The sequence below is a fragment of the Cyclopterus lumpus genome, chromosome 10, assembly GCF_009769545.1.
Source record: "Cyclopterus lumpus isolate fCycLum1 chromosome 10, fCycLum1.pri, whole genome shotgun sequence".
Taxonomy (NCBI): domain Eukaryota; kingdom Metazoa; phylum Chordata; class Actinopteri; order Perciformes; family Cyclopteridae; genus Cyclopterus; species Cyclopterus lumpus.
The window spans coordinates 17,254,775-17,279,769 of NC_046975.1; the positions used below are offsets into that span (position 1 = coordinate 17,254,775).

Genomic DNA, 24,995 nt, shown 5'->3' on the forward strand with positions numbered 1-24,995 from the left:
CGTCATCTTCAGCTCCAGCCAAAATAAGCGTGGCCATCTTGCTCACTCAAAATCGATGCGCCGCTGTCTGTCTCTGCTGTCTTGCGCTAGCTCCTGTAAGTCCGTGTTTGTGCACGGGCCGAGTTCCAGTGGCGGGCAGGACACGGGGGTGATAATGCCGGCATCTGTCAGAGGAGCTTAGATATTCCTTTCCAAGCAAGCAGCAGGGACAGACTACAGAAGTGTGCCGTTCCTTGGCAGCAGAGAAAGAAAAAAAAATGATATGAAATAAAATCACTCATTCTCTGTGTACTTTCAACTGCACTGGTTCAAGCTTTCTACCACAAATCCTTCAAGAAATGTGCTCAAAAACCAGTGCAAGGTTGTGAAATTCCCATGGATTTAAATAGCCAAACTCTGCCTCCTGTCTTCACGTTAAAGAAGAAACCGCTTCAAGCCAAACTTATATTCGGAGATACATTTAGACATCCATATTTTCTCAATAAACAAAGAACTATTATATCACGGCTGTACGATTATAAACCTGTTTATGAGACAATAAGCGATCTCACACATGCAGTTTGAACTTTCAATTATTTATCCATTTGTTGATTGTTTTTCAACAATAAATATCCGATGAATAGTATGATGCATAATGTAAGGATATTTCTGAAGTAAATACTCAGTATTCAGCACCTGTCTTCCTTGGGGGAAGCTATATCGGTTAGTGTACTGTAGGAAGGTGACAAACAGAACTCAAGCCAGAACATAGCGTGCGGTCCTGAATCTGAATAACATGACAGTTTAATGAATCAGTAGAAGAATAAACACAATACCTTCTCAGTCACTTTCCCTCTTTCTTTTTCACCGACCAAATAACGATAGCGACGTAAACAAAGCCTGATGCCAAGCAGTCAATGCCCCACCACCCATAAGAGAAAACGTACGATTTTTTTTTTTTTTTACATAGCGGTAAAATCAATAAAAGACACAAAAGAGAACGTCGACAGCAGGAGGGCTGTGGAGGTATTGTACACTCATAAATTAAATATGCCACCACTCTCCCAGAGAAAGAAAATACATCGTGGCTAAATTATGGCGCTATAGTTTATGATCACCCCTGTTGCTCGAGGCGGTGCACACTGCTCTCAGCTGCAGTGGGAAGAAAATCTGCGATATTATTAACCCTCATAGCCGTCATCAGCCGCTGTGGCACTCCAAATTGGACAAAAACATGAAGGCCAAGGACTTTAAACCTTTACATATGAGGGTTAACACCAGAAGTCTCAGCTCAACCGTTTAGACATGAACCAAATCACGATGAATATACTATTAATCACACGAATACACTAAAAACACATGGTACAATAACAAAAGCCCTATTGATTATACATTGTTGCTCATGCAAGCATGTCTCCCGATCATTTGCAGGCCTGTTGTCACAATAAAAGCACATTTCTTTTGTTTTTTTGTATTGTTTCCAGACAGCGCCTGTTTGGCTGAGAATCAAGCAGCCAATGCAAGCCTCTGTAACGCCACCGCAGACTGATAGAAATACAAAACGTTCAATGCACTAAGTTGTACATACAGCCATCAGAAAGCCCCGAGGAAAAGAAAACCCCCTGCCAAAGCCTACGGTTGTTTAACTCTCTGACATTAAGAATTTATGAGCTTAAAGATTCTTCTTGCGCTCTCCTCATGCGCCTGCAACACGTCTTGAAAAGTGTTATGGGAGAGCAAACAAGTTGCTTTGTTGATACTTGCTTGTTTGTCAAGATGGGATTGCGTTATGCAAGAGAAGAGAAAAAAATATTTCCTCCTAAAACAATATCTCATCCGAGGCCAGTGATTCTTTGCATGGCTTCATCTTTTTATTTTATTTTATTTTACAACACTAAATGGTGGTGGTAAGTGTTTCTGGACTTCCCTTTTACTCTCGTGTTAACCTGTAATATATATAGAAACAGAGATAGCAATATATTTTTAATTTTATGAAGGGTTTTATGTCTGTCTAGTACCCTGCAATAGACCCAGTGAAGATGCTACTATTCATCCTCAAGTGTTTAATCTACTGACACAGTTTAAGTGTGTGTCATAAATAAAAACGTAAAATAAAGTAAGGTAAATTATGTGTCCATATTGCACAACAATGACCTTATTCCCCTTCCCATACACAGTTCAATCACTCTTTATTGATTAACAATGATTGGATATGGCTCAGAACTAATTCACCTCTTGGACAGCATATTAATTGTGGTCAAACCGCCGACTTCTATTCCAATATAAAGAGGAAATTGATTTGCCCGTGTGCTTTCATTGTTATTCTTGTGGCACACGGTTGTTTTTCATTGGGGTGAAACAGTCCGGGGTAAAGATGGACAAGCCGGAATAACAGACTCGAGCGGCGGCTGCGGACGCTAGATGTCACCCTTGTGACTTTGAAATCGGCCTCAACAGGATGTGATGGCGCGCTGGTGAGAGGCGGACAGGCTGGCTGCATGGGGAGGAGCGTGTGTGAGCGCGTGCGTGTCTGCGTGCGCGCGTGTGCGTGTGTGTGTGAGGAGGACCGGCTGTGACCGAGTGTCGCTTCCATCTGAATGTGAAGATTTCAGGGAGGGTGATGAGGAACTTCACCCTTTTTTTTTCCTTTCTTGGCAGAGTAGTTTTACTTTTTCTTTTTTTGGTCGGCTGAATTTGTTCACGTCGTAAAGAGCTTCGATATGATAGCGACCCAAGTCACGTGGAGATAATTGGGAAGAGACGCACTGTAGCTAATCATGTATTTTATTTTCTGCTTATCGCCAGGCTAGAGAGGCCGTAGTCCATCCACCTCATTATGAACCTTTCTACATGACAGACAAACATGAACGATTTCATTCCAGTGAAGGCAATATATTAATTTTCATAGGATGAAACTCCATTATAGGCTTGTATCTACTGGTGTTGATGCGTACGTATTGAATGTGAAATTCAGCTGTGAAACAGACTATTAAAAAATATGATATATGATATTTAACTCTGTGTGCCCCAGTGGGGTTCGTGTAATTGATAAGGAGGCTCAAGGCTAATATTAGGTCAGAAGACCTTGTTTCATGAGTAAAGTGGTGCTATGTAAATGATCTCACCGACGGCAAGATTTCCACCCAGCACGCTGCTACATGGAATCCATAATCTATAATTAATCTTTAATTATTTAGTCCGCGCACGGTATGGCTTAAGTTCAGACGTATTGCACATGGGAGGCAGGTTATGGTGTACATGATGTAACATAAAGCGCACAGTTACAACTTAAATTATGCAGTAGAAGGAAGCCGGAAATGCTCTTTGTCTGCTCTGGTTCGACGTTTAGCAGGCTTTGACTTGTCACTGAGGCTCAAACAGAAATCCATTTAAGTCTACATTAACCTCCAGGGTCCCCATTGAGAAGATCGGTGTTGTAAAAAAAATGGCTCGTTACAAATGATAGCCCATTGGCTACTGTAAGACAAAACAAGGACACATCTGTGAAAAGTTATCCTTAGCATCTCTTCGGTGCCTCCACTGGGAGAAATTAGTCTGTTACTCTCTTCTTTTTCCTGGAGTAGCGATGTCTCCGTCTCAAAGACCCCCGCGGGTCCCCAGACCTCCCTTTTGGAACCGCTGCTCCAGCCATCATCTAATACACAGCTCCGTGTTTCAACTTGTACGCTGTAATTGCCCGTTGAGTCGTCCATCTGCAGGAGAACAGGTAGTTGGCCGTGTTTCATTGCTGTACTTTGCCCCACCCACCAGCAGCTCCCAGCCCTCCTGTGTAACCCCTGATTGGCTGAGGGGATTGCAGGTCCTGAGACTGAGACTGAGCGCTCTGCTTGGAGCTGCGCGTCCGCCAGTGTGCACCAGTGAAGCGAGCGGAGCGCTTGTTGGAGTCAACTAGACAGCCTACTTGCAACGAGTGGTGATTTCTTTCTTTTTTTCTGCCCCAACCAGGCTGGATATAGGCTACCGTGGTTCTACTTTGCTGCAGCCCGACATGAAATGCGTTTTGTACCCACAGTAGGCTCTTGCATCGTTTGCTCCCCACTGGCTTTTTGGCTCAACGGATTTTTTTTCTTTTTGTCTTTTATGTTGCATGGACTAATTATCGGGATATGTGCACCCTTTTCCAAGTGAGATACGAGGAAATTAAGTAAAAGCTTCCAAGACGTGCCAAGGGGGTGAAAGACTAAAGCTGCTGGAAATAATAAAAAAGAAAAAGGTAATCGGGACTTCAGTGATGAGATGAGACATCCCCTCATCGCACCCATGTTCTTTAGACAAAGATATCCGGACTTGAGTTGTTGAATAATGTTGTGACTGCTGATTCTTTTAGCTTTTTTCTTCATCCGATGTGCAGTTTGAAAGCATAGAGCCGAAGAGGACATTTGATCACTGCTTGTAATATCTCACACAAAGCAAGATGTTTATCCGAAATGCGACTTAAGTATTGGCTGGCACCCAGGCGGAGCTTTTAACACGGACTTTTTTCAACCCCAGTCATTCTTCTGCACGGAAGATTTAACATTTTGTGGACTTGCTCACAGGAATTCTCATTCATGCAGTCCGATCGCTTCCCCTCCTTTCAGCCCACTTGGAAACGGACAGTTCATCATATGAGTCATGTGTAAGACCAGTGTGCCGCTTTAGGAGAGCTGCACGGATTTACAGAGCTAAATCACTGTTGTGAGAAGATTCAGCATGTGTTCACAGATCTGTCGTCCCCAATGTTTCGCCCGCTGCAGTAGACCGGAGGATGTGCTCTGCCTGAGAAGAGTACAATAGGCTGAGGCACTTGTTACAATTATAGCTTTCACGCCATGATATAATGTGCATACTAGAAGCGCTTTCTCGTCACCCCGAACACTTTTCTGGACATTTCAATGAGATGATTCATTTGGAGGCTTTTTTCCCCTTTTTTCTCTGACGTGCGTAATTAGCGAGCTCTTTATCCGACTGAGAGAAAAAAAAGTCAACAGGTACAATGCAAACCAAGGAGATGGAATTAATACAAACAATTGCTGTGTTCCTCCTTTATTGGGTCGCGGCTGAAGCTGTTATCAACGTAAAGTATGGAATAAACGAGGAGATGAAGCCCGGGTCAGTAATTGGAAACGTGACAAAGGACGCACTAAAGCAAGGATTTCAGATTGCTTCGCAGCCCCCGTACTTGAGGGTTATTTCCAATTCAGAACCACGATGGGTGGAACTCAGTCCAGCCGGAATCCTTACAACCCAAATGAAAATAGACCGGGATGTAGTTTGTCGACAGAACCCAAAGTGCATTATTTCCCTAGAAGTGATGTCAGACTCTATGGAGATCTGTGTCATCAAGGTTGAAATTGAGGATTTGAACGATAACCCACCCAGATTCCCAACGAGCCACATTGACATTGAAATTTCTGAGAACGCCTCCCCTGGTACCAGGTTTCCCCTAGAGGGGGCAAGCGATCCGGACTCGGGGATCTTTGGAGTGCAATCGTATTCCATCACTCCAAATGAGCTTTTCGGACTAGAAATAAAGACCAGAGGGGATGGGTCTAAAATTGCTGAGCTTGTTGTGCAAAAATCGTTGGACAGGGAGACCCAGTCCCACTACTCGTATGAAATTAGCGCAGAAGATGGAGGAGACCCCCCTAAAATAGGCGCGGTCCAGTTAAATATCAAGGTAATTGATTCTAATGACAACAACCCTGTCTTTGACGAGCCAGTGTACACTGTTCATATTATGGAGAATTCCCCTATAAATACATTAGTCATTGACTTGAATGCAACGGATCCCGACGAGGGCACTAACGGCGAGGTTGTGTACTCGTTCAACAGTTACGTTGCCGAGAAAACGAGGGATGCGTTCAAAATTGACTCCGGAACCGGGATCATCACCGTCAACGGTGTTTTGGATTATGAAACAGCGAAAATATACGAGATCGACGTCCAGGCCAAAGATTTAGGTCCCAACTCAATCCCAGCTCACTGCAAAGTCACCGTGAATGTGATGGACACTAACGATAACCCACCTGTCATCAGTTTACTCTCACTGAACACAGAGATGGTGGAAGTTAGTGAAAACGCGCAGCGTGGATATGTCATTGCGCTGGTGAGGGTGTCAGATAAGGATTCGGGGGCAAACGGTAAAGTGCAGTGCAGGCTGCAGGGCAATGTTCCGTTTAGACTTCAAGAATATGAGAGCTTCTCCACGATACTTGTTGATGGCAGGCTGGACAGAGAGCAAAAGGACACATATAATCTGACAATCCAAGCAGAAGACAGTGGCACGCCCCCTTTACGCGCCACAAAGTCTTTGGTAGTGAAAGTCTCAGATGAAAATGACAACCCTCCCCACTTCCTCAAACCTCACTATCAAGAGATGGTGATGGAAAACAACCTCCCTGGTTCATGTCTGCTCGCGGTGTCAGCAGAAGACCCGGACCTGGGGATGAATGGCACCGTTTCCTACTCCATAGTCCCCGGTGAGATCAAGCACATGGATGTAAACACATATGTCAGCATAAACCCATCAGGCCGCATTTACTCCATGAGATCATTCGACCATGAATACACCAGGACTTTTGATTTCAAAGTGTTGGCCAGAGACAATGGTAACCCCTCTTTATCAAGTAACGCCACGGTGCGCATTGTTGTCCTGGATGTTAATGATAACACACCTGTGATGACAAACCCTCCACTCGTTAATGGCACGGCGGAGGTGTCCATCCCCAGGAACGCCGGGGTGGGTTACATGGTGACCCAAGTTAAAGCGGACGACTACGATGAGGGGGAGAACGGGCGGCTGACCTACACCATCTCCGAGGGGGACAGGGCTTTCTTTGAGATCGACCAGGTAAACGGAGAGGTGCGCTCCACCAGGATGTTTGGGGAAAACGCGAAATCCACCTACGAGATCACGGTGGTGGCGAGGGACCACGGCAAGCCCTCCCTATCCGCCTCGGCCTACATCGTGGTGTACCTCTCCCCGGACCTGAACGCACAGGAGCCTATCGGACCTGTCAACCTCTCCCTCATCTTCATCATCGCTCTGGGCTCCATCGCAGCCATCCTGTTTGTCACCATGATTTTTGTGGCGGTCAAGTGCAAGAGGGATAACAAGGAGATCCGAACGTACAACTGCAGGTACTGACTAAATATCGTGTGCGTGTGTGTGTAAAGTGTTTGTAAAGTGTGTGTGTGTAATGTGTGTGCGCGCATATGAGTGAGAGGGGTAGTGAGCGTGCGTCCGTGCCTGTGCGTGTGTCCGCGATCGTGCCTGAAACTGCGAGTTGTGAGTGCGTTGCTTTTGTCATGCAGCATGTAGGCCCGAGTGTGAGGACTGCAGATTTTTTTTTTGTTTCCTCCCAGCAGCTGAAACCGAAGTAGACTCATCCGCCGCCTGCTTTAAGCACGGACACATTGTGCTCAGGCCCAGTGTTCCGCGTTAGGGAGACGTGATTGATTGATTTAATCCTTCCATTGTAACCAATTGACTCATAAATACGACGGTCCAACTGTCATGTTCAATTTGCGGCTGTGTTGCTGGACAATTAACGTCCCACTGGTTCAATAGCAGTCCCAGACATTTATTATTTAACGTCCACCGTGGCTGATTGGCTGTTATCAGCTTTAATCCAGTGTGATTATGGACAGTCCTCTAGGATCACTCAGATGTGCCTCGGCTTTCTTCTGCACCAAGCAATATCTTAGGTTACAAATATAGAAAGTCACATAAATCACATCATCGTTAACTATTTACCCAGATTATTATTTTCCGGACCTTGCATAATATTGAACATTCTGTTTTGTTCATCAATCTGAACATCAGCTCTGGCTTTGATTTCCCTGTGCCACATTACCACTATAAATTTACATATAGATTGGATTTGTGAGTTTAACCTGAAGCTATAATCATATTTTGCTCCAAACATAATTTTCTTAATTCAAAGTTAACTTTGGGCATTTTTCAAGCATGTAGTCATGAAAAAATATTCTCCCCCATTTTTGCTCTTTTTTTGTTGTTCACAATATAGATTATGAATTGTGTCTTTTTATTCTCATATACTGTTTGGTTGAAATTGTTACAAGTTTTAAGTGCTCTTCGACATTTTGTGAATTGCAGAGCTTCAATTTTCAAATCAATTCTTCTTCTTTCTGTCGTAGCTCTCAGAAAAAGACGACTCCACTTACATTATGTTGTTATAAGGAAGAATCCACATCTCTTCTCGTCATAGAAATACCAAAACAACCACTTTAAAAAGGTTTTATTTGAACCCAACTTGATGCAGAAGGATGTGTGTTGCTATCTCCATCACAACAGATACTTTATGCAATATAACATTTTGCACGTCAGTTATACGTGTTGTTTAGAGATGAAACAATGACTAGAAAACTACAAATTCAGAACTGCTTTCAGCACTTCACTCTCCTAGTGTGAACCGCTGTCCCTGCTGGGTGCTTTAATCAGCACTGATGTGTTCTGCTTCTCAGTCGCCACCTCGAATATGAGGAGCAGTTATCTCCAATTTATTGCTTGTCCTCTGTCAGTCTGTCTGACTCTGAAGATTTCCCCTCCCAGATTTCAATTTGGGCACGGAGCAGAGAGACAATATGTTAGAATGATAAATGAAAAAGAGATGGAGTATTTTCCACCCTTGCAGCTGCTTTTTTCTTTCCTCCGAATCAAAGGGCAGCAAAATGAGGGAGGGAGCTGTTTTGAAAATGCAATCTAAAAGAAAAATGAAAAAAGACAAACTATGGTGGTGCGTCTAGGCCAGTGTTATTTTAGAAGAGACGGAGGATTAGAGATGCATTTTAGTGAGGAGCAAAGGCCAGCGGGGGCAGAGGCGTTCAAGATGCAGGCACAGAGACGTTGCAGATATTGCTATTTTATGGGTAACTATAGTTTTGTTTTGGGCTTTAACAGAAAATAAACCATATGCTCCACGCCGAAAGGTTAAAAATGACTTCCTTCAAAGTTTGAAGTAATGCAGATGGTGAAAAACATCACAAATGATATGGAATGTGTTTATTGAGATTTGTAGTAATCACGATAAAGAACTTAGCATATGTTCTCTTGTGGAAAACTGCAAGGCTGTGCAAAGAATGGATAATTCCCCCAAACGGAGGATGCTATGATAAAACATGGCTGTGTTGCTCATTTGCTCTTATTAAAGTAAAAATGCTCAGTTCAAGTTTGCACCAGCCACCGAGAGCAGCTAAATTACTTTGAATCTGCAGTTCTCGTGCACTCTGTGCTGCTCGTGGGCTCACTTGATTATGAGAGAAAAAATGGAATTAGTGTGGGTTGTGTGCTTTGAATATGATTGCATATATACCGGTAGTGCTGCTTCATATCAGTGTGTCCTTGTGCTTTGCTTCTGTGGTTTTGGCATGTTTGCATATTGTCTGCCTGTTTGTGACATGTTGATTGTTGAGCATGCAAATGCAAAAAAAAACAAAAAAAAACAAGGGATAACAGCTCCATTGCAAGACGGGAGTGGGGATGCCTTTTAAGTGTGCTGTTCCACCCCTGGGTGCGGGCAATGAGCGCTTGTCTGGCACCCATGGTCGAGCAGCGCCCGGGCTGGCATGGCGGGCGTGCTTCTTGACCGTGTGGACAGGGGAGGGGAAGGCAGAACACTGCTTTATTGAGTCTGTTCAGTTTCTTCTACTTGCGCAGGGTGGCGGAGTACTCATATGGCAACCAGAAGAAGTCCAGCAAGAAGAAGAAGCTGAGCAAGAACGACATCCGCCTGGTGCCACGTGACGTCGAGGAGACAGACAAGATGAATGTGGTGAGTTGCTCGTCTCTCACCTCCTCGCTCAACTACTTCGACTACCACCAGCAGAGCTTGCCGCTGGGCTGCAGGCGCTCCGAGAGCACCTTCCTCAACGTGGAGAACCAGAACTCACGCAATGCAGCTCCCAACCATGGCTATCAGCACCCGTTCACTGGGCAGGCCCACCAGCAGCCAGACCTCATCATCAACGGCATGCCACTGCCAGAGGTGAGATACAATCCGCTGTGCTCTGTCCTAAATCCTTGGCTGGGCTGCTTTGGGTGTGAGGGGGTTGAGGAAAATGGGAGGTGTGGTTGTAAAATTGATTCTCATGACTAACCGTTTAATTAATTATCATGAATAGGACTCCTGGATTGTGCATAATCTTAAGACTGAGCTGTGAACAAACGATGCACCACCTTTCCACACTTACATTTCGCATTCCACCGTGCCACCAATTATAATGTCAGGGAAATGTCTCCCGGTTATTGATGGGAAGCTAAGCTCTCTGAAATGGCACGAGTGACGCTCTGTCAGTCGATCTGAGTGGAATCCTTCAAGGCATTTCAAGGGGCCGAGACATTGAGGCGGACCTGCGACTGAGAGCGCTTTGCCAAGCAGAATTTGGAGGCCTGACAAAGTGGATTATTTGGTCCCTCCTACTCCACTTGTTTTCTTTTTCATTGTCAGTGCTGAGAACCTGCCAGATGTATTGACCCCGCTAATCAGCTCTGCTACACATCCTTTCAGGTGCTAGCAGGAAGAAAAAACATTGCTTAAATGCTTTATCTGTGTGTTGTCCATTTGGCTGCAGTGTTACCGCATGGCCGCTCCGCACAGGCAGCCATTGAATTCCCTGTCATGCCATGCATGGCTCCAGCAGAGCGGTGGAGGTCTCACTTGAAAGACTATTCAGGCTGACAGAGTGTATGCAGATGAGCTAATCTTTAGTTTATAGATTTTTGTATGTATGAACTGGTCTATTGGATTCTTTTGGAAATCTTTTTCTTCATGACCCACTCGTCCTTGATCCCATGGGAGAAATGGGCTTTTATGGTTGTGTGTGTGTGATAGGGAAAAGGTGCATCAGTGTGTGTGTGTGCGTGTGTGTGTGTTGGTTGTATAAGAATGTGTATCACGCTCACTCCTAGACAGACAGCAGAAAATAAGCTCCAGCTCCATGCGCACACTTGTAATTGATGACTCCAATTTCTGTTTGACATTCAGTGAGAAGAAGGTGTCGGGGTTGGGAGCGTGTGTCTTAAAACAAAAAACACAAGATGGATATGGATGTATTGACTTGATGATCTAGAGAGCCCGGCACCGGCGGATCCTGAGGGGTCAATGAGACCTACTTACCGGCATGCTGATTTACTGGGCCTGTCGGAGCTGCTTCTGACTGAGTTTGTGTGTGAGTAACACAGGTGGAAGGAATGAGAACTGTTGTAGGGGGTTGTCCTGTGGTGTTATCTGGTCAGTGGAGGCAGAGGTGGGGGATTCAGCAGGCACACGCAGTGACCCGTATGCTGTGATTGTATTCTCTGGTAGGTCGTGCTATGCAGGTCACCACCGGCCTTTCCTCAGCCAAGAACAAATGTGGGTCTGACTGCACGGAGGAATCAGCCGTCGTTGTTAAAAGCTCCAGCAGGCTTCCTGTCTCTGTGGCTTAACCATCCAATAAAAGCACATTTGCCGCAGGATTAGGGGAGCCTTTATTTGTTTCAGCTAATGAAAAAGTGGAGAGGGAGACAAATAGGCTTGAAGATTGATTTAGATGATTCCATATGCAAAGCTTGGGCGAATCTTGATAGAGATGTGTGAGGGCAGATAGAGAGATAAGAAGGGAAGGAGTGAGCGAGGGTGATTGAGTCTTAGTGCCAGGTGTCTGAGCCCGATCACGTTTTCTCATTTGCTTAGAGGCATTTGATTGGCTGGATAGAGGCTGGGCCTGTTTAGCATGCAGCCTCCATTGCTCTCCGCCTTGCACATGATGTTGACAAACATCTCTTTGACCCGTCCTTTGCATATTTTCCCTGGACTGAGAAAAGAGTGTGTGTGTGTGTGTGTGTGTAGTTGAGAAAGTGTGTTAGAAACAGCAGTAGAGCAAGAGCATGCCATATAACCTCCAACAGAGTAATCCCAGCGCAATAACAGTTGTCATTGTTTTCTTTCCGCCCCATTGCGACATTTGCAAGAGACAGCAGCTCGACAGTATGTTCAAATATTGCTCTTAAATAAAAAACGTTTTCAGTATCATTACAATGCCATTTATAGCACAAACAAACAGCAGTGGAATGACTGATCATTTCTTTGGTAAAATGAGCAAGCTTGTGCTTGAAACCACTTGATTCCACAAGTCCTCCACCCATATCCCATTGACTGGCCAGCACACTGTTGTGATTATTAAGGCTGCTTTGTCCCCCCACAAAAAAAAAGTTCATCCTGAGGGCAACCTCATAATTATCCATGATTCCTTTATCGTGGGTCGCGGAGATTTTCGTATTCCATGATCACTCTGTGTTTGTTTATAACGCGTAGATTAAAAACTATCGTAGCCTTCACAGTGTGGCTACCAGGTCAGATTAGGGTTTCTAGTAAAGAGGATATGGGCTGGTTTCTATTTGTAAACAGTGTTTTTGATCAATGTAAAATGTTCCTACATTGTTAGTTTATGTGGGCCAGTAAGCATCCTGCTTCTGTCAGAGCAGCTGAAGTCAAGCTTTTCCTGCTTCAGACAAAGCCCACTGGCACACAGACGCACTCACACAAACACAGCCAACTTGGCCAAGATAACAGTGACAGGTCTCCCCGAAGGCCTCGTACCTGCGATTGCATTGTGTATACTGCATTCTCCCTTGTGAGAATGTGTACCAGTATATACCTCCCTGAACATTGTTGCTGTCCGTAGTTTTGAAAAGCATCAGCTGTGAGATGTTTGTTAGACCTGCCTGTGGTAGCACTAATATGAACGCTCACAGGAGAATAGAGCTGTCTTCCATGGCTTAATTATAGTGAATCACTTGGTAGCATAGACAATTATACAGTAAAGGAATGGCCTTTGGCTAGAATTTTTTTTTTTTTAATGTACTAAGGCTTCTCACACCTGTGATTGCAGATAATGAGCATAGCAGAAAAAAAAAAGATATCTTACTTCATTGATTAGCCTAATTCAAGATATTTTTCTTCTACACAGGTGATAAATGAATCAGATAAGTGTTAAATTAATTAGAAAAAAAGGCGACTGGACTTTGTACTACAAATCATGTTGAACACTTTTATTTTTTTTTACATAGGTCCAAATCATCTCATGAATTTTCAGGTCTTTGACCGAGACCCAACGTTCCCTATAAGTGACGATGGTAAAGAAAACTCCCCCTTCAATGGTAAGAAGAACCAGGCTCCTCTTGGGGAGCGAGGGAGAGAGAAAGATAGATGCACAGCATCTATGACAAGAACAAAAACTGTTCAAATAATAGAAATATGACTCATGATAACACAGTATTAGTAGCAGTGTAAGTTTATGTCCCCTGGCAGTCCCTATTGTAGCATAACTCGGGGCCCGAGCCAGCCCTAACTATAAATGTTATCAAAGAGGAAAGTCTTAAAGGAACAGTGTCTGGGATGTATTGGCAGAAATGGATTAATAATCAAGGCACTGTTTCTCCCTAGTTAGTAAGGAAGATGTTTTCATATTGCTGTAGGAGAGACAACGGGGAGTGGTTCCAGCGCGGCTGCACATCCCTCGCTATCACTTCACATCAGGACAATATGCACGGGAGCATTCAAACGTGTCATATTGAGCATGCAAAGTAGATGTCATGCTGTCAGCGCAGACTACACATCTGTTGAAACTGCCAATCTCCCCCAACATGCGTTCTCATGAATACACACGCGCACACACAACAATTCTTATGGGGTGTCACATCTATTTCAAATATGGGCCGTGAGGTTATCATTTACATCATTATGAGCGACTCGCAAATCTCAGACGAAGAAACGAGACGCATGATATCACACGTTTCGGTAATCAAACATTGTTGTGTTTCTGCATTTAAAGTACACTTTTAATGTTGTTTCGATTTTGGCCTTGTGTTGAAGATGGGCTTAACTTCGAATATTGTATAAGAGTCCTTTAATAGCTCATTGTCGCATTAGATTTCTTCGGGCAGCTCTAGTGTTCATGCAATCGTATATATATATTTACTGATTTTCCTCAGTGCAGACATTTTTACAGCATATGATGTATATTCCACAGCGTTTCAATGGGATTTTTTTTTTTATCAAGAGGATGGTGCAGATTTAGAGTGAAACAAATTCAGTCCCTAAAATGTGTCTCGACAGGCTGGATCTGGAATAATTGTTATGCTTTTGTTGACTTCAACATGCTGTGATTGACAGAAAGAAGAGAACGTCAACAATTGGTTGAAAGTGTAATTGGGAAATGGCAACATGGAAAGCAGAGAAGCACAAAGTGGAAGTAAAACCCGTCTCAGCTTCCACGCTGTTGCTGAATGCGTGCTGTGCTGCAACAGGAGATGGTGGCTGGAGCTTCTTTTCAAAATGTAGAAGTTAATTGCCTGATTTTATTTTTGCAGTGTCTGAGTCAGCTTTGTATTCACAGTTGTCAATGCCATTTGGAAGTGAATAAAAGTGAATGAGTAAGCCTGACATTTTCAGCAAAAACTAATTGAAAAATGTCCTGAGTTGTAGTCCACGCATTTAAAACAGGATGAACATTAGACTTGCATGAATGAAAGAACCCACCCGTCCTTTACACCTACGTATACCATAGTAGCACAAATTATTCTTATCTTCTAGGGAACGAGATCACAATCTTTGGTTTAAAAACAATTTACTATACATTTTTTTTGTCAATTTAATGATTGAGTTATCCTTTCAATCAGTCTAAATCCGTTTGAACAGATTCTCCGGTGACCAAAAAAACTGCCAAACGCTGAACAGTTTGTCAAAGAGATAGACACACTAATCGTAGTGGAATAAATTTTTCTGGCATTTGAAGAGTGGGAGGTGTATGTTGCATTCTTTAAAGTCTCCTCCTTTCAAACGATTTGAGAATGAATCATTTCATCTCCAAAAGCTGATTGAGTGGCAGATGAACCTCTTAATTATTTAGAGAGGTTATTTGTAAGGCAGAGACTTCAGAGATGCTCGGCTTTTCAAGTGTCAGTGTTTATAAGGTGAAATAAAGCCTTGCCTGTCAGAAATAAATTAACAGTGTGACAGTGATGTACTCGGTTCCCTCTTTATTGCGCCCCTCAGTTGGCTCCTCCCATTGTGTTTAACACACAAAGCTAGTGAAGCTGCAGGGTGATTATATGACATTACTCAACAAGATGGTTTTCACTTCGTGCACAACCAGTGCTAGTTTTACACTTGGCTGGGTTTTTATAGCTTTGACCCCAACCCGCCACACCCCATCACTGCACGTCATTCTCGATGTTGCGGAGTTATAATGAAATGACATAACAACCCCGGGCAGCCAGTCGGAAGCAGCCAGGCCCGCCGGGTTGCCACCCTCTCGTCGGGATCAGAGCATCCAGCCAAAGAGCTTAAGAGTCAAAACACATGAGTGACAGCGTCTGATGTACACATGTCACTGTATGTGTCCTTGACCGCATGTGACTGGTGAGGAGCATGCAGAGGGAGTAATAGCTATACTGTGGAGAAACGGCAGGGCCTAGAAAAACGAGAAGAGACGGAAAGGAAGAAGGGGAGAGAGGTCTATTTATAGAATGCCAATGATTTTCGTCAACCTGCATTGCTGCTGCCTGAAACATGCTATTTGTCTCTGTAAAATGTGGTGTTGGGATGAGGCGATTTCTATTGCACAAACCATATCAACCTCTACAGAATGCAATAATGTCACATTTCTGTTATTGGTACACAATATTTGTTCCCCCTGGAAAAAAAAAAGAAATATTATTATTATTATTTGACTGTATCTGCAAATGTAGAAAGTGGTATTAACAGAGCATAGTGCTTTCAGCATCCATTTTGGCTGAACTCTTATTTCCTTTAAGTCTTGACTGTACAGGATAAAATCATCAAATGGTTGAACATCTTGATAACATCAGCCGACTATGTTCGCTACAACAGCTAAATGGAGTGAAGGAAATGGACATAGTGATAATGTTTATCGCTGGGGAAAGGGAAATCATTACGCACCTTGTTAAGCCCTGTAAGCAATGTCGTAATTATTCATTTAAATTAGTTTCCCGAAGCGTTGTTTTTTACTTCTCAAATTAAACTCAGACAAAAATATGCGGCATTCTGTTTTCTGTCACTGAAATCCAGGTCCAAGTGGAGGTTGACCATCAAGAAAATTCCTTTATTAAGACATTTTGAAGCAATCATTTACAGCCTTTCATTTTCTTTTGCAAAGTTTGAAACCTCTGCAGTTTTTAATGTAAAATCGAGTCAAGCCAAACAAGTCTCTGGAAAAAGGAAATGAGGATAATACAAAAAATAACCCATCTCTCATTAATGGAGATTCCCGTGGTTGACAATGCCTGTAATTATATTACATTAATATAGGATAGAAAAGGTCAAGTCTAAAAACACAAATCCTAAGACTATGCCCAGGAGTGGAATATATTTGCAGTGGAAGTTCACAATAGTCGTATGCAGTGTGCGTCAAGACGAGTGTCCTCTGTTCCGTCGCCTTGGCTCACAAATATTAAAACGGATGCATTTGTTCAATGTGTGTTGGCATGCCGTGTAAGAAAACATCAACTCTTCAATGCTTTTTCCCTTCCTCGCAGATACGAATAACAAGGGACTCACAATAAGCCCCTCTGTTGGGTTTTCTTATTTCTTTCTCATCTGTTGTGGAGCAACAAAACCAGTAAACAAAGCAAGAAAAAAGTAATAACAATTCTCTCGTAATGACCATTATGATTTGAGTGGGCCAAAAACAAATTTCATCCAGAAAGTTCACAGAGGAGAAAAGGTTATAATTAAAAAATCATGTTTATCAGGCTTGTTGTTTCCACTGTACTGTCTTAACTGAACCTGAGGTTACCAGACTGGTTGCCACATCGTTACCAGAGTTCCCAGGGCTTTCTCCAGAGTAGTGATACAATGCTTTTTGAGTGGCAGGGAAATGTGGGGGTTCGGGTTCTCTGGAACGTAACAATACTCGCTGTGAGAGGAAACTTTTCCAAGCAGCCAGCTCTGACACCAGGGAAGAATGACCTTTCCAAGTGTCCTGTTTTTTTTCTCCATCCCTAAAACAAAGAGGGAGCAGGAGGATGTTAGTTAGCATTTCCCCCATCACATTAAATGTCAACTTTTGCATGCATAATTGCAGAATGGAAAGGAGGAAGACTTCTAGTGGACCAATTTACTGGTAGATAGATGAATCCTCAGCTTAGTTATTCACTGCATTGCAGATATTGTCCCCACACTTTCAGCGTCGCCTGCTCCCACTGTACGGTCTTTATTTTTGAATCTTTATGTTAGCACATGGCTTCACGGTAATTGCAACATCGAGTATAACTTAATTCAGCCGGACACAAAAGACTTCCTCCCTTTGTCAGATGTCTACCTTTAAACATAATTTGAAGCCGGCAGAGCGGACAAAAGGGAGCAAACGTCATTGTATTACACACACAAATGCTGCATTAAACCTTTTGTTGTGTTTGCTCCAGTGGTTGAGCAGTATTTCCTGTTTCTCCCCTCCTTTTATTTTAGTCAATTCATACAGCGCTCGGGTTTCTAGACATAAACCTGGATGTGCATTAGGGAGCACATGTATGGGATGTTTGATGAGCACGGAGGCTGTTGGCAGGCGAGTCACTATAGCGGCAATATCGGTCGCCTCAGAGCCATGCAGCAGCATGGCTAGAGGAGCAGCAGGGTAGCGTAATTGTGCATTGTTCATCCACAGAACAGAGGCAGAGCATGTAATGAGCTGTAGCATTCTCACCCAGCCAGCCTAATGGGCTATGACCGAGTGTATGCCTCCCAGAGCCCTCGCGTTCCCTTTGCCCTGTGTGGCCAGTGGCTTGGGCCTCTTCTTTTCTTTTCTCCCATTCTCCTCTTTTTCTCTGGCCGATCAACGTCAACCATTCCTTCACCCCTGTTATCCCCCTCCTTTATCTCCGCTCCCATACCCATTGTCCCCCTGTCTGAGGAGATGGTGGGACCCCTAATGTGTTCTATGTGCGCCTCCTTTTCTCATTCATGACGTCTGTAAAGCTCTAAGCAGTCAGTCTGATTCGGGCTGACATACATCAGAATGGCTCGTGGATGGAGCGCCGTGTGCAGTGTGATTACATTGAAAACCCAAATACAGAATACAAATAAAAGTTTGGCTGGAGAATGTGCTGATGTTAGGTGTCGAGGATTTGTTGTTGGAAGTCTGCTTATTTTTCTATCAAAGGCTGTTTTGCATTTTGATTATCTGGTTTTCCTGAAAGCAATTCAGGTGGGCCTGTTTTGCTTGAGTTTGTTTTCCTGGGATTAAGGCTGTTCATAAAACGGACCTGGCCTATTATTCACGCCCATATCTCGTTTCCAGGGAGGTGGGAAACCATGTCTTTGCTCGAGTGATACCAGGTCAAGTTGGAAAGACATGAATGTGTGCCAGGGAATAGATTAGAAATCCACTCTGGGCTGAGCTCGGAGGATGAAAACACTACTAATGATAATAGTTATGATTGCCTTGCAAGGGAATTGATAACGACTTCACCCGCCTCTTTGTGCTCTCTTATGGCATCAGAAAACAATATTCAGGGTTCAGTCAGTGTCTGGCTGCGGAGCACAATGGGACATCAGGTTTGACTTTCCCCTCACGTCCACCATTTGACATACTACAGCATAGACAGCCAAGTTAATGAATGAAAAGCTCTTGGCCTGCAGTGTCTGACTGCTCAGAGCACAGTTCTTGCCCCAGTAACCGCCGATTTTCAAGATTACTCTCCTGTACCTGTTCCCAGGTCGGACTTATGGCGAGCCAGCGAGAAGGGAGGGCAGCATATGTATACTTGTTAAAGGGAAGATTGCTTATAATCTTTGTGCTTATAATCTTTGTGCTTTAATAAGGGAGGTTGGCAGCTCTGTCGGGGAGCACAGAGGGTCACTGGAGCTGAGTTTTAGTGCCCTTATCTAGTTCAGGGATTGTTACATCAAAGCAGAGTGTAAGGACTGTTAATGTGTCGACAAAAATACTTGCACTACAAAATACTATGAACTCACTAAAGACACTACTCTAGAACCTTTTCTGTGAACCATTTAAGGAAAATTAATATGCATCTAAAAAGCTTGGACATTCTGGAAATTAACTTTTTTTAATGACAGAAGATGTGATGTGTTTAGCCTAGCTTAGCACAAAGTGGGAAACCGTTAGTTTCCATCAATGGTGAAATATTCCCCTAAAAGAAAGAGTAAAACCAATATATTTATTTAAGGAATATTTCAATGTGTTACCAATAATTCTGAAAAGCCTCTGAATTAAACAAACAATATTTAATTAGCTAATTACAGTAGTGAGTTTTAGCAATGCTGGTATACAGATGTATCTCTTTTTGAAAGAACAAAGCGAGCTGTTTTCTAAGATAGTGGTATCAATCTTTAGATCGGACTCCCAGCAAGGCAGTGAATGTATTCCTTTAACGTTGTTGCGTAAAAGATTATATTTTGTATTGTAGAAAAAGGTCAGATACTAAGCTTTGTTTTTCTCTCAGTTCAGTATCAGGTCAAAATGTTGTCCATTGCAAATGTTAATGCGTGGATGCTTAATTTTTGTTTGTGTGCTAAAGGACAGCAGACAAAATACCAAGGGTGGTGGGGGAGGACTGACATGGGAGTTGGTGTTCTGACTTTTCATTTGTTTGCTACCCAGTAATGATTATTTTAGCCTCTAAGCCCCAGATTTGGCCTTGTTTTGCTCTGGGAAGCAGCATCAATGGGGACAGAGCAGCCTTGCCCTGGCTGAGAAGCTTGTCTGTGGCTAAGCTGGTTGGCAACGAGAGTCAGGTACACGGCACGGAAGACATTTTGAGTGCAGTCACAGGAGGTCAGCTGGGAAGTGAAAGGGGAGCGAAAGGCAGAACATTCGGTTTAAGTGAGGACTGGTTGAGATTTGCTTCTGAATTACGTACGTGTGTTCGCCTGGTGGCTGAATGAGAGCATTTTCTAATTATAGACCTCCATCGTTTGCCTTGTTAGTAATGCTGGTAACAAGCCAGTCGGCAGCTTGCATGAGCAACTCCAGAAAGCTGACTTTTGGTTTAATTTGGAGGACTAGCTATAATCCAGACTAAATCCCTTAAAGCTGAAGCCCCCTCCCTCCCTCACTGTTGGATTACGGGAGTGTCTTTAAAAGGATAAGGACCTGCTTATCACTGCTTCCCTCAACACTTGTTTGGGACTTCAGATGTGGGGGAGGACGGTTCATCGTCACCCAGCGTGGCCGGTGCGGATATGAGTCAGAGATTAGGCATTGAACGAATGAGATCAATGATAATCACAATTTATGGTTTTTAAACCCCCACTGTCACAAAGGCATATGGATCTGAGCACATGCCTCTGCTCCCACCCCAATGATTTTCATCAGTAAGTTGAGTCTAACTGAATGAAGCGGTTAGATCAGATGTCCTGCAGCACTTTGTGCTTGTTGCCTTTAATCATTTTAACACAGACATTTATGAACTGTTTGACACAAAATGGCTCCAGCCTTTGTTGCAGAGAAACTATGGATCTGAGACCACATGAATTCCATAAATCCCCTGTCAAAGATAAACCGATCAAAGCTACAACGACAGAAAATTGCAATTTGTCTAATTTTAGCATTATGTTGATCTTTATCAAGTTTCACTTATTAAAAATACTAGAAACAAAATGGACTATCGAAGGTTTAAGTGTCAGTGGAGGTGCTAATAATCACCAAAAATAACATTACCGTTAAAGCATCATACTACTGTTTTTGCAAGTTTTTTTTCCACAAAGGAATAGTTTGACATTGTATCGTTGTTGCCGGGCACTCAACAGAGACTCCAGTTCACTACCGCTGCCGGTCAGGAAATAGTCCGGCACATAACCCTCAGGAAAACCACAGCTTTTACCTCCTCAGGTTTTGAGGTTTTAAACAAAGATATAACATATTATGCCTCATCTCCACTGCCTGGCTTGACTCGACTCTACGGACTTATGACACCACATTTCTCCATTTTGGTTTTTAGCGTGGATAGTAAGTAGCCTGTCAGTCCAGGTCGCATTCCCAGCTGAATGTGAGCTGATCGATTTAAAAAGGTGGCGTTTGTGCAGGATGTCCCGTGACGTGCTGGTGACGATTCTCTCTGACCAATCAGTGATCTAAAGTGCACACAGGTGATACCAAATGAAGTATTAGGTACTATCCACAACTTATATTATTTATATTATTTATTAGTTATAGAAAACCGATCATTGAGTAGAAATGCGGCTTTAGTTCATTAATGAGCTCCAGAGAGGCTGGGAGTTGAATTGTTTCCCCTTACAAGGAGACTAGCTGTTTCAGGTCCCCGTGCTAAGCTAATCTAACTGTCTCCTGCTCAGATCGTGGTAGGCCTACCAATCTTCTCATCTAAGTTTCTGCAAGAAAGTGAATTAGCCACTTTCCACAAAATGTCAAACTATCTCTTTAATGCACTTTAATTGCATTAATTGCATTAATGCAAACCATGAGCTGCCAGGAAAACACATGCAAACATCTAAAACAAAAAAAACGGTCATGTTTTGACTGCAATGTAAAGTACTCCATTTGTAACTCCCTGATTTGTTAAGCAGCTGTGGCACAGTTCAGGTGCTACTGACAAAGACAGGAGCTATGTATAGAAATGGATTATACTAACAGTTTAAACTGTTTGTATCACTCACTGCTAATGAAGTGTTGTTGGGAGTGTGTGTGTGTGTGTGTGTGTGCGTGTGGGGGGGGGGGGGGGGGGGGGGGGGGGGAATAGAGACGCAGAGGCATATGTGTTGTTTGAGATGCTATATTTGAGTGTCGGCCTCATTGGGGTGTAACGGTGGTGAGGTGAGGGAGTGGAGTGAATTCCAGGTGGATCCAGGCTTTGAACCCTGAGCTCTCCTCTTGGGAGTTACAGAGAGCACCAATCCACATGGGGGATGGGGGTGGGGGGGACGCAGAAATAGAAGTACCTTAGTGTGAGTACTTGTTTACCTCAGTGTCAACATTTATGACTCAGCTCATTAACCTGTGCACTTGGATGAAGCAACACATCTCTCGCTCTCCGCCTCTAACAATAACTGAGGGTGAGCATGAACATGTTAAACTCGAGCTAATGAACAGATGCAACAACAGGGTGACGAGGCGGCTATCACACCTCAAAGGCAGCCAATCGATTTCATCTGATACCAGTTCACAGATACACCCTGTAGCACTCTCCTCAAATCTAATCATGGATCCATTTAAACTACGTTAGCTGGGAGTCTACTTGCCATTCAAATGGCTTTTCAATTTCTATTATTTTGAGAGCATTGGTTAAAAAATGAACCGAGAGCAGAGGTAAAGTAACAACCATACGTCTTCTGCCTCTGGAAGATCATCACATCACATGCATCCGAGCTCCCTCCTCCTCTTTTCGCTCCTCCTCTCTTCCTATTACTCATGCAGCCAGCATCCTCTCTAAATTGTTTTGCATGACCTTTGCTACAGTAGCTCTAATTATTACCATCACACTGGCCCTGTAAGGCACACAGCTAATTATACTGGATTTATCTGAAGGGACATTGGTGCCATTCTTCAAAGGCATGTCTTGGCTACCGTCCGTGCAGGTGATCTAAATCCAGAATAAGGTTAATTTAGGTAATACAGTAATAGTAATTAGAGTCACAATAATTGCAAGCATAGTTGTAATAACAATGAAAATTAGGTTATTAGTAATAGGGGTCCAAATTAACTCGCTACACATATGCAATACCTTATGTAATTGAGAAGAATGGCATTGCTAAAAAAAGAGAGAGGTTGAGAAGTGCAGAGCAATATGCATAATGACATTATTACCGAGCCAGATTGTTGCTGTTTCCTCTGAATCGATGTTTGACAGTGGTAGTGGAAAGAGGTGTTTTCAAAGGCATTGTGGGATTGCCCGTTAGTGTAGGTAGCAGGACCTCTAGTCATTGCATCTCAAAAAGAGTTGTTACTAGAGGAAGCGATATTTTTCAAAGCTCCCACATGAATGAAGAGGGGCAGTTGGAGCCGTCTTTTGGCTGGCGGGCAACTCGTGTAATGAGCCTAAGAGGGTTCCAATTATTCCACTTGCGATCAAAAAGGAGAAGGAGATTGCTTCTCTTGCTTTTTTTCTTTGACATTAAACACAGTAACATCTTTTGATAGGGGCTGGGGGAGAGAGGAGAGAAGATTGCTAGTGCGCGCCTGATAGTCTTGAACGGGCTCCAGCAGGACACTCCTTCCTGTCTAGCAGAGAGAGACAAAGCGGTGCTTTTGCAGCTAGCACATTTCTTTTCTGCTTTTTTTGTTGGATGTTTTTGTCATAAAACTACTTTTCCCAGTGCATGGTACATTAGCTTTCTCCCAGACCGTGTCACCTGCACAAGACAGAAAGGGAGCTTTCATATGACCGCGGGCTTTGGCTTCAGCCGGCTTGATGGCTGATCGCTGTACTATTTTTCCACAGGGCTATTGTACATTGTGAGGAGGCATGTTGGCTACTCACTCACTCACTGCACTCACTTATTTCCTTCTGCTTAACAGTGTAAGTCATGTTCCACACAATGCAATGGGGACTTAAATTATTCGATTGTGTGCAGATTTTGTCCTCTCCCTTTCATTTATTAAATTCCCAGATTACAAGTAAAAGCCCATTAGATGCCTGGCGGTAACTAAAAGGATTTCTCTGCTATGGGATATCAAACTGTATCAGTGAAGGAGAAATAAGCAAAGGACAAATAATATTATGTACCACTGCACTGAGACAAAGAGAACTCCAATCTGCATCAGCATAGATAAACATCCACCCCTAAGATATGTTCTTGGTAGATAACAGCTTAGTGCGTGTGTGTGTGTGTGTGTGTGTGTATTTGCAACACTCACAAACAAGAGACACACAAGCGCACAAAGCAGAGCTTTGATGAGCACGAACATTACTACATGTTGTTTATGGTGGCAGAACAAAAGGATGTACGGTCTTCATTTCAAGAAATCATGCTGTGGAAAGGTGGATGCAGAGTTGAAGATGCATTTCAATTGGATAGATTTGACTTTATAATAAAGACATCATTAGGGGGGAAGTAAGAGATGCGCATGTGCCTGTGTGTGTGTGTGTGTGTGTGTGTTTGTGTGTGCGCCTGAGGTCTGGGAATACAGTGCTGGGGCAGGAGGCAAAGATCCACCGTCTGTTGCTGTTTTCCAGGACCCTGTATATCCCCCCGCAGTGAAAAACGATGTTTGCCCCCCAAAGACGGCCCTAATACAAATTAAATTAAATAAAGTCAGTGCGGCTAATCCCTGTGTGTTTCGGCAGCTGAAACACGCCCCTCCCTCACGAATGAGTGGGTCAAGCCCGCTGCATCTGGCCCCCTCTCCACCAGCCCTGCTTTCAAGCTGCTCGGCTCCCGGTCCCTGACGGAGGCGACAGCAGGCCCCGCTCCGACTTTCTGCCCCGCTGCCACTGTACTGCATGTCTGTGTGTGTGTGTGTGTGTGTGTGTGTGTGTGTGTTTGTGTGTGCGTATTAACACGATGCGTTTCGCTGTAAATTTGTGTTGCGCTACTCTGTTTGTGACAGTGTTTATTCCCTTTTGCTTGTTTTGCCTTTGCGCCAGTGTGTCTGCATGTAGGCATTTCTTCTAGAAAGATGTATTTTTGTATTTTGTTTGTGTCTGGCATACACAGTTCACATATATTTCTCGTTTTCTTTTGCCGGGGTTTATATTTTCTCTTTGTTGTCGAATATTTACTGTTAAATGTAAAATAAAGAGGATTCACACGTCCACATCCATCAGACAAAGTAATAAACAGCAGTGTAATGGAAAACAAACACTACCGCTGGACCACTAAGTGTTGGATGCTGCTTTGTTCTTCCTGTGCTCTGATGGCAGCCTGTCACAGTCCTGTTAACAAGCCGGATTTAAGTGATGATGTGAAAGCACCTAATACTCTGCTGTCAATCCGATCGGTGCTGACAGCTGTCTAGAAAGACCATCCCAAATATTAGCACCAGATGTGATGCACATTGAAGCACCAGCAAAC

At 43.5% G+C, this 24,995-nt stretch overlaps 1 protein-coding gene across 2 annotated transcripts in view; it reads left to right on the top strand.

The window, feature by feature from the left end:
• The first annotated feature begins 4,975 nt into the window (after nt 1-4,975).
• Nucleotides 4,976-24,995, top strand: part of pcdh19 (protocadherin 19) — a 50,684-nt gene continuing 30,664 nt past the window's right edge. The window contains exons 1-2 of one of the 2 annotated variants that reach the window (XM_034543701.1): nt 4,976-7,122; nt 9,644-9,989. In XM_034543701.1, the coding sequence (XP_034399592.1) occupies nt 4,976-7,122; nt 9,644-9,989 (2,493 nt within the window). The remainder of the gene's footprint in view (nt 7,123-9,643; nt 9,990-24,995) is intronic. The other variant, XM_034543698.1, reaches the window with a different exon arrangement.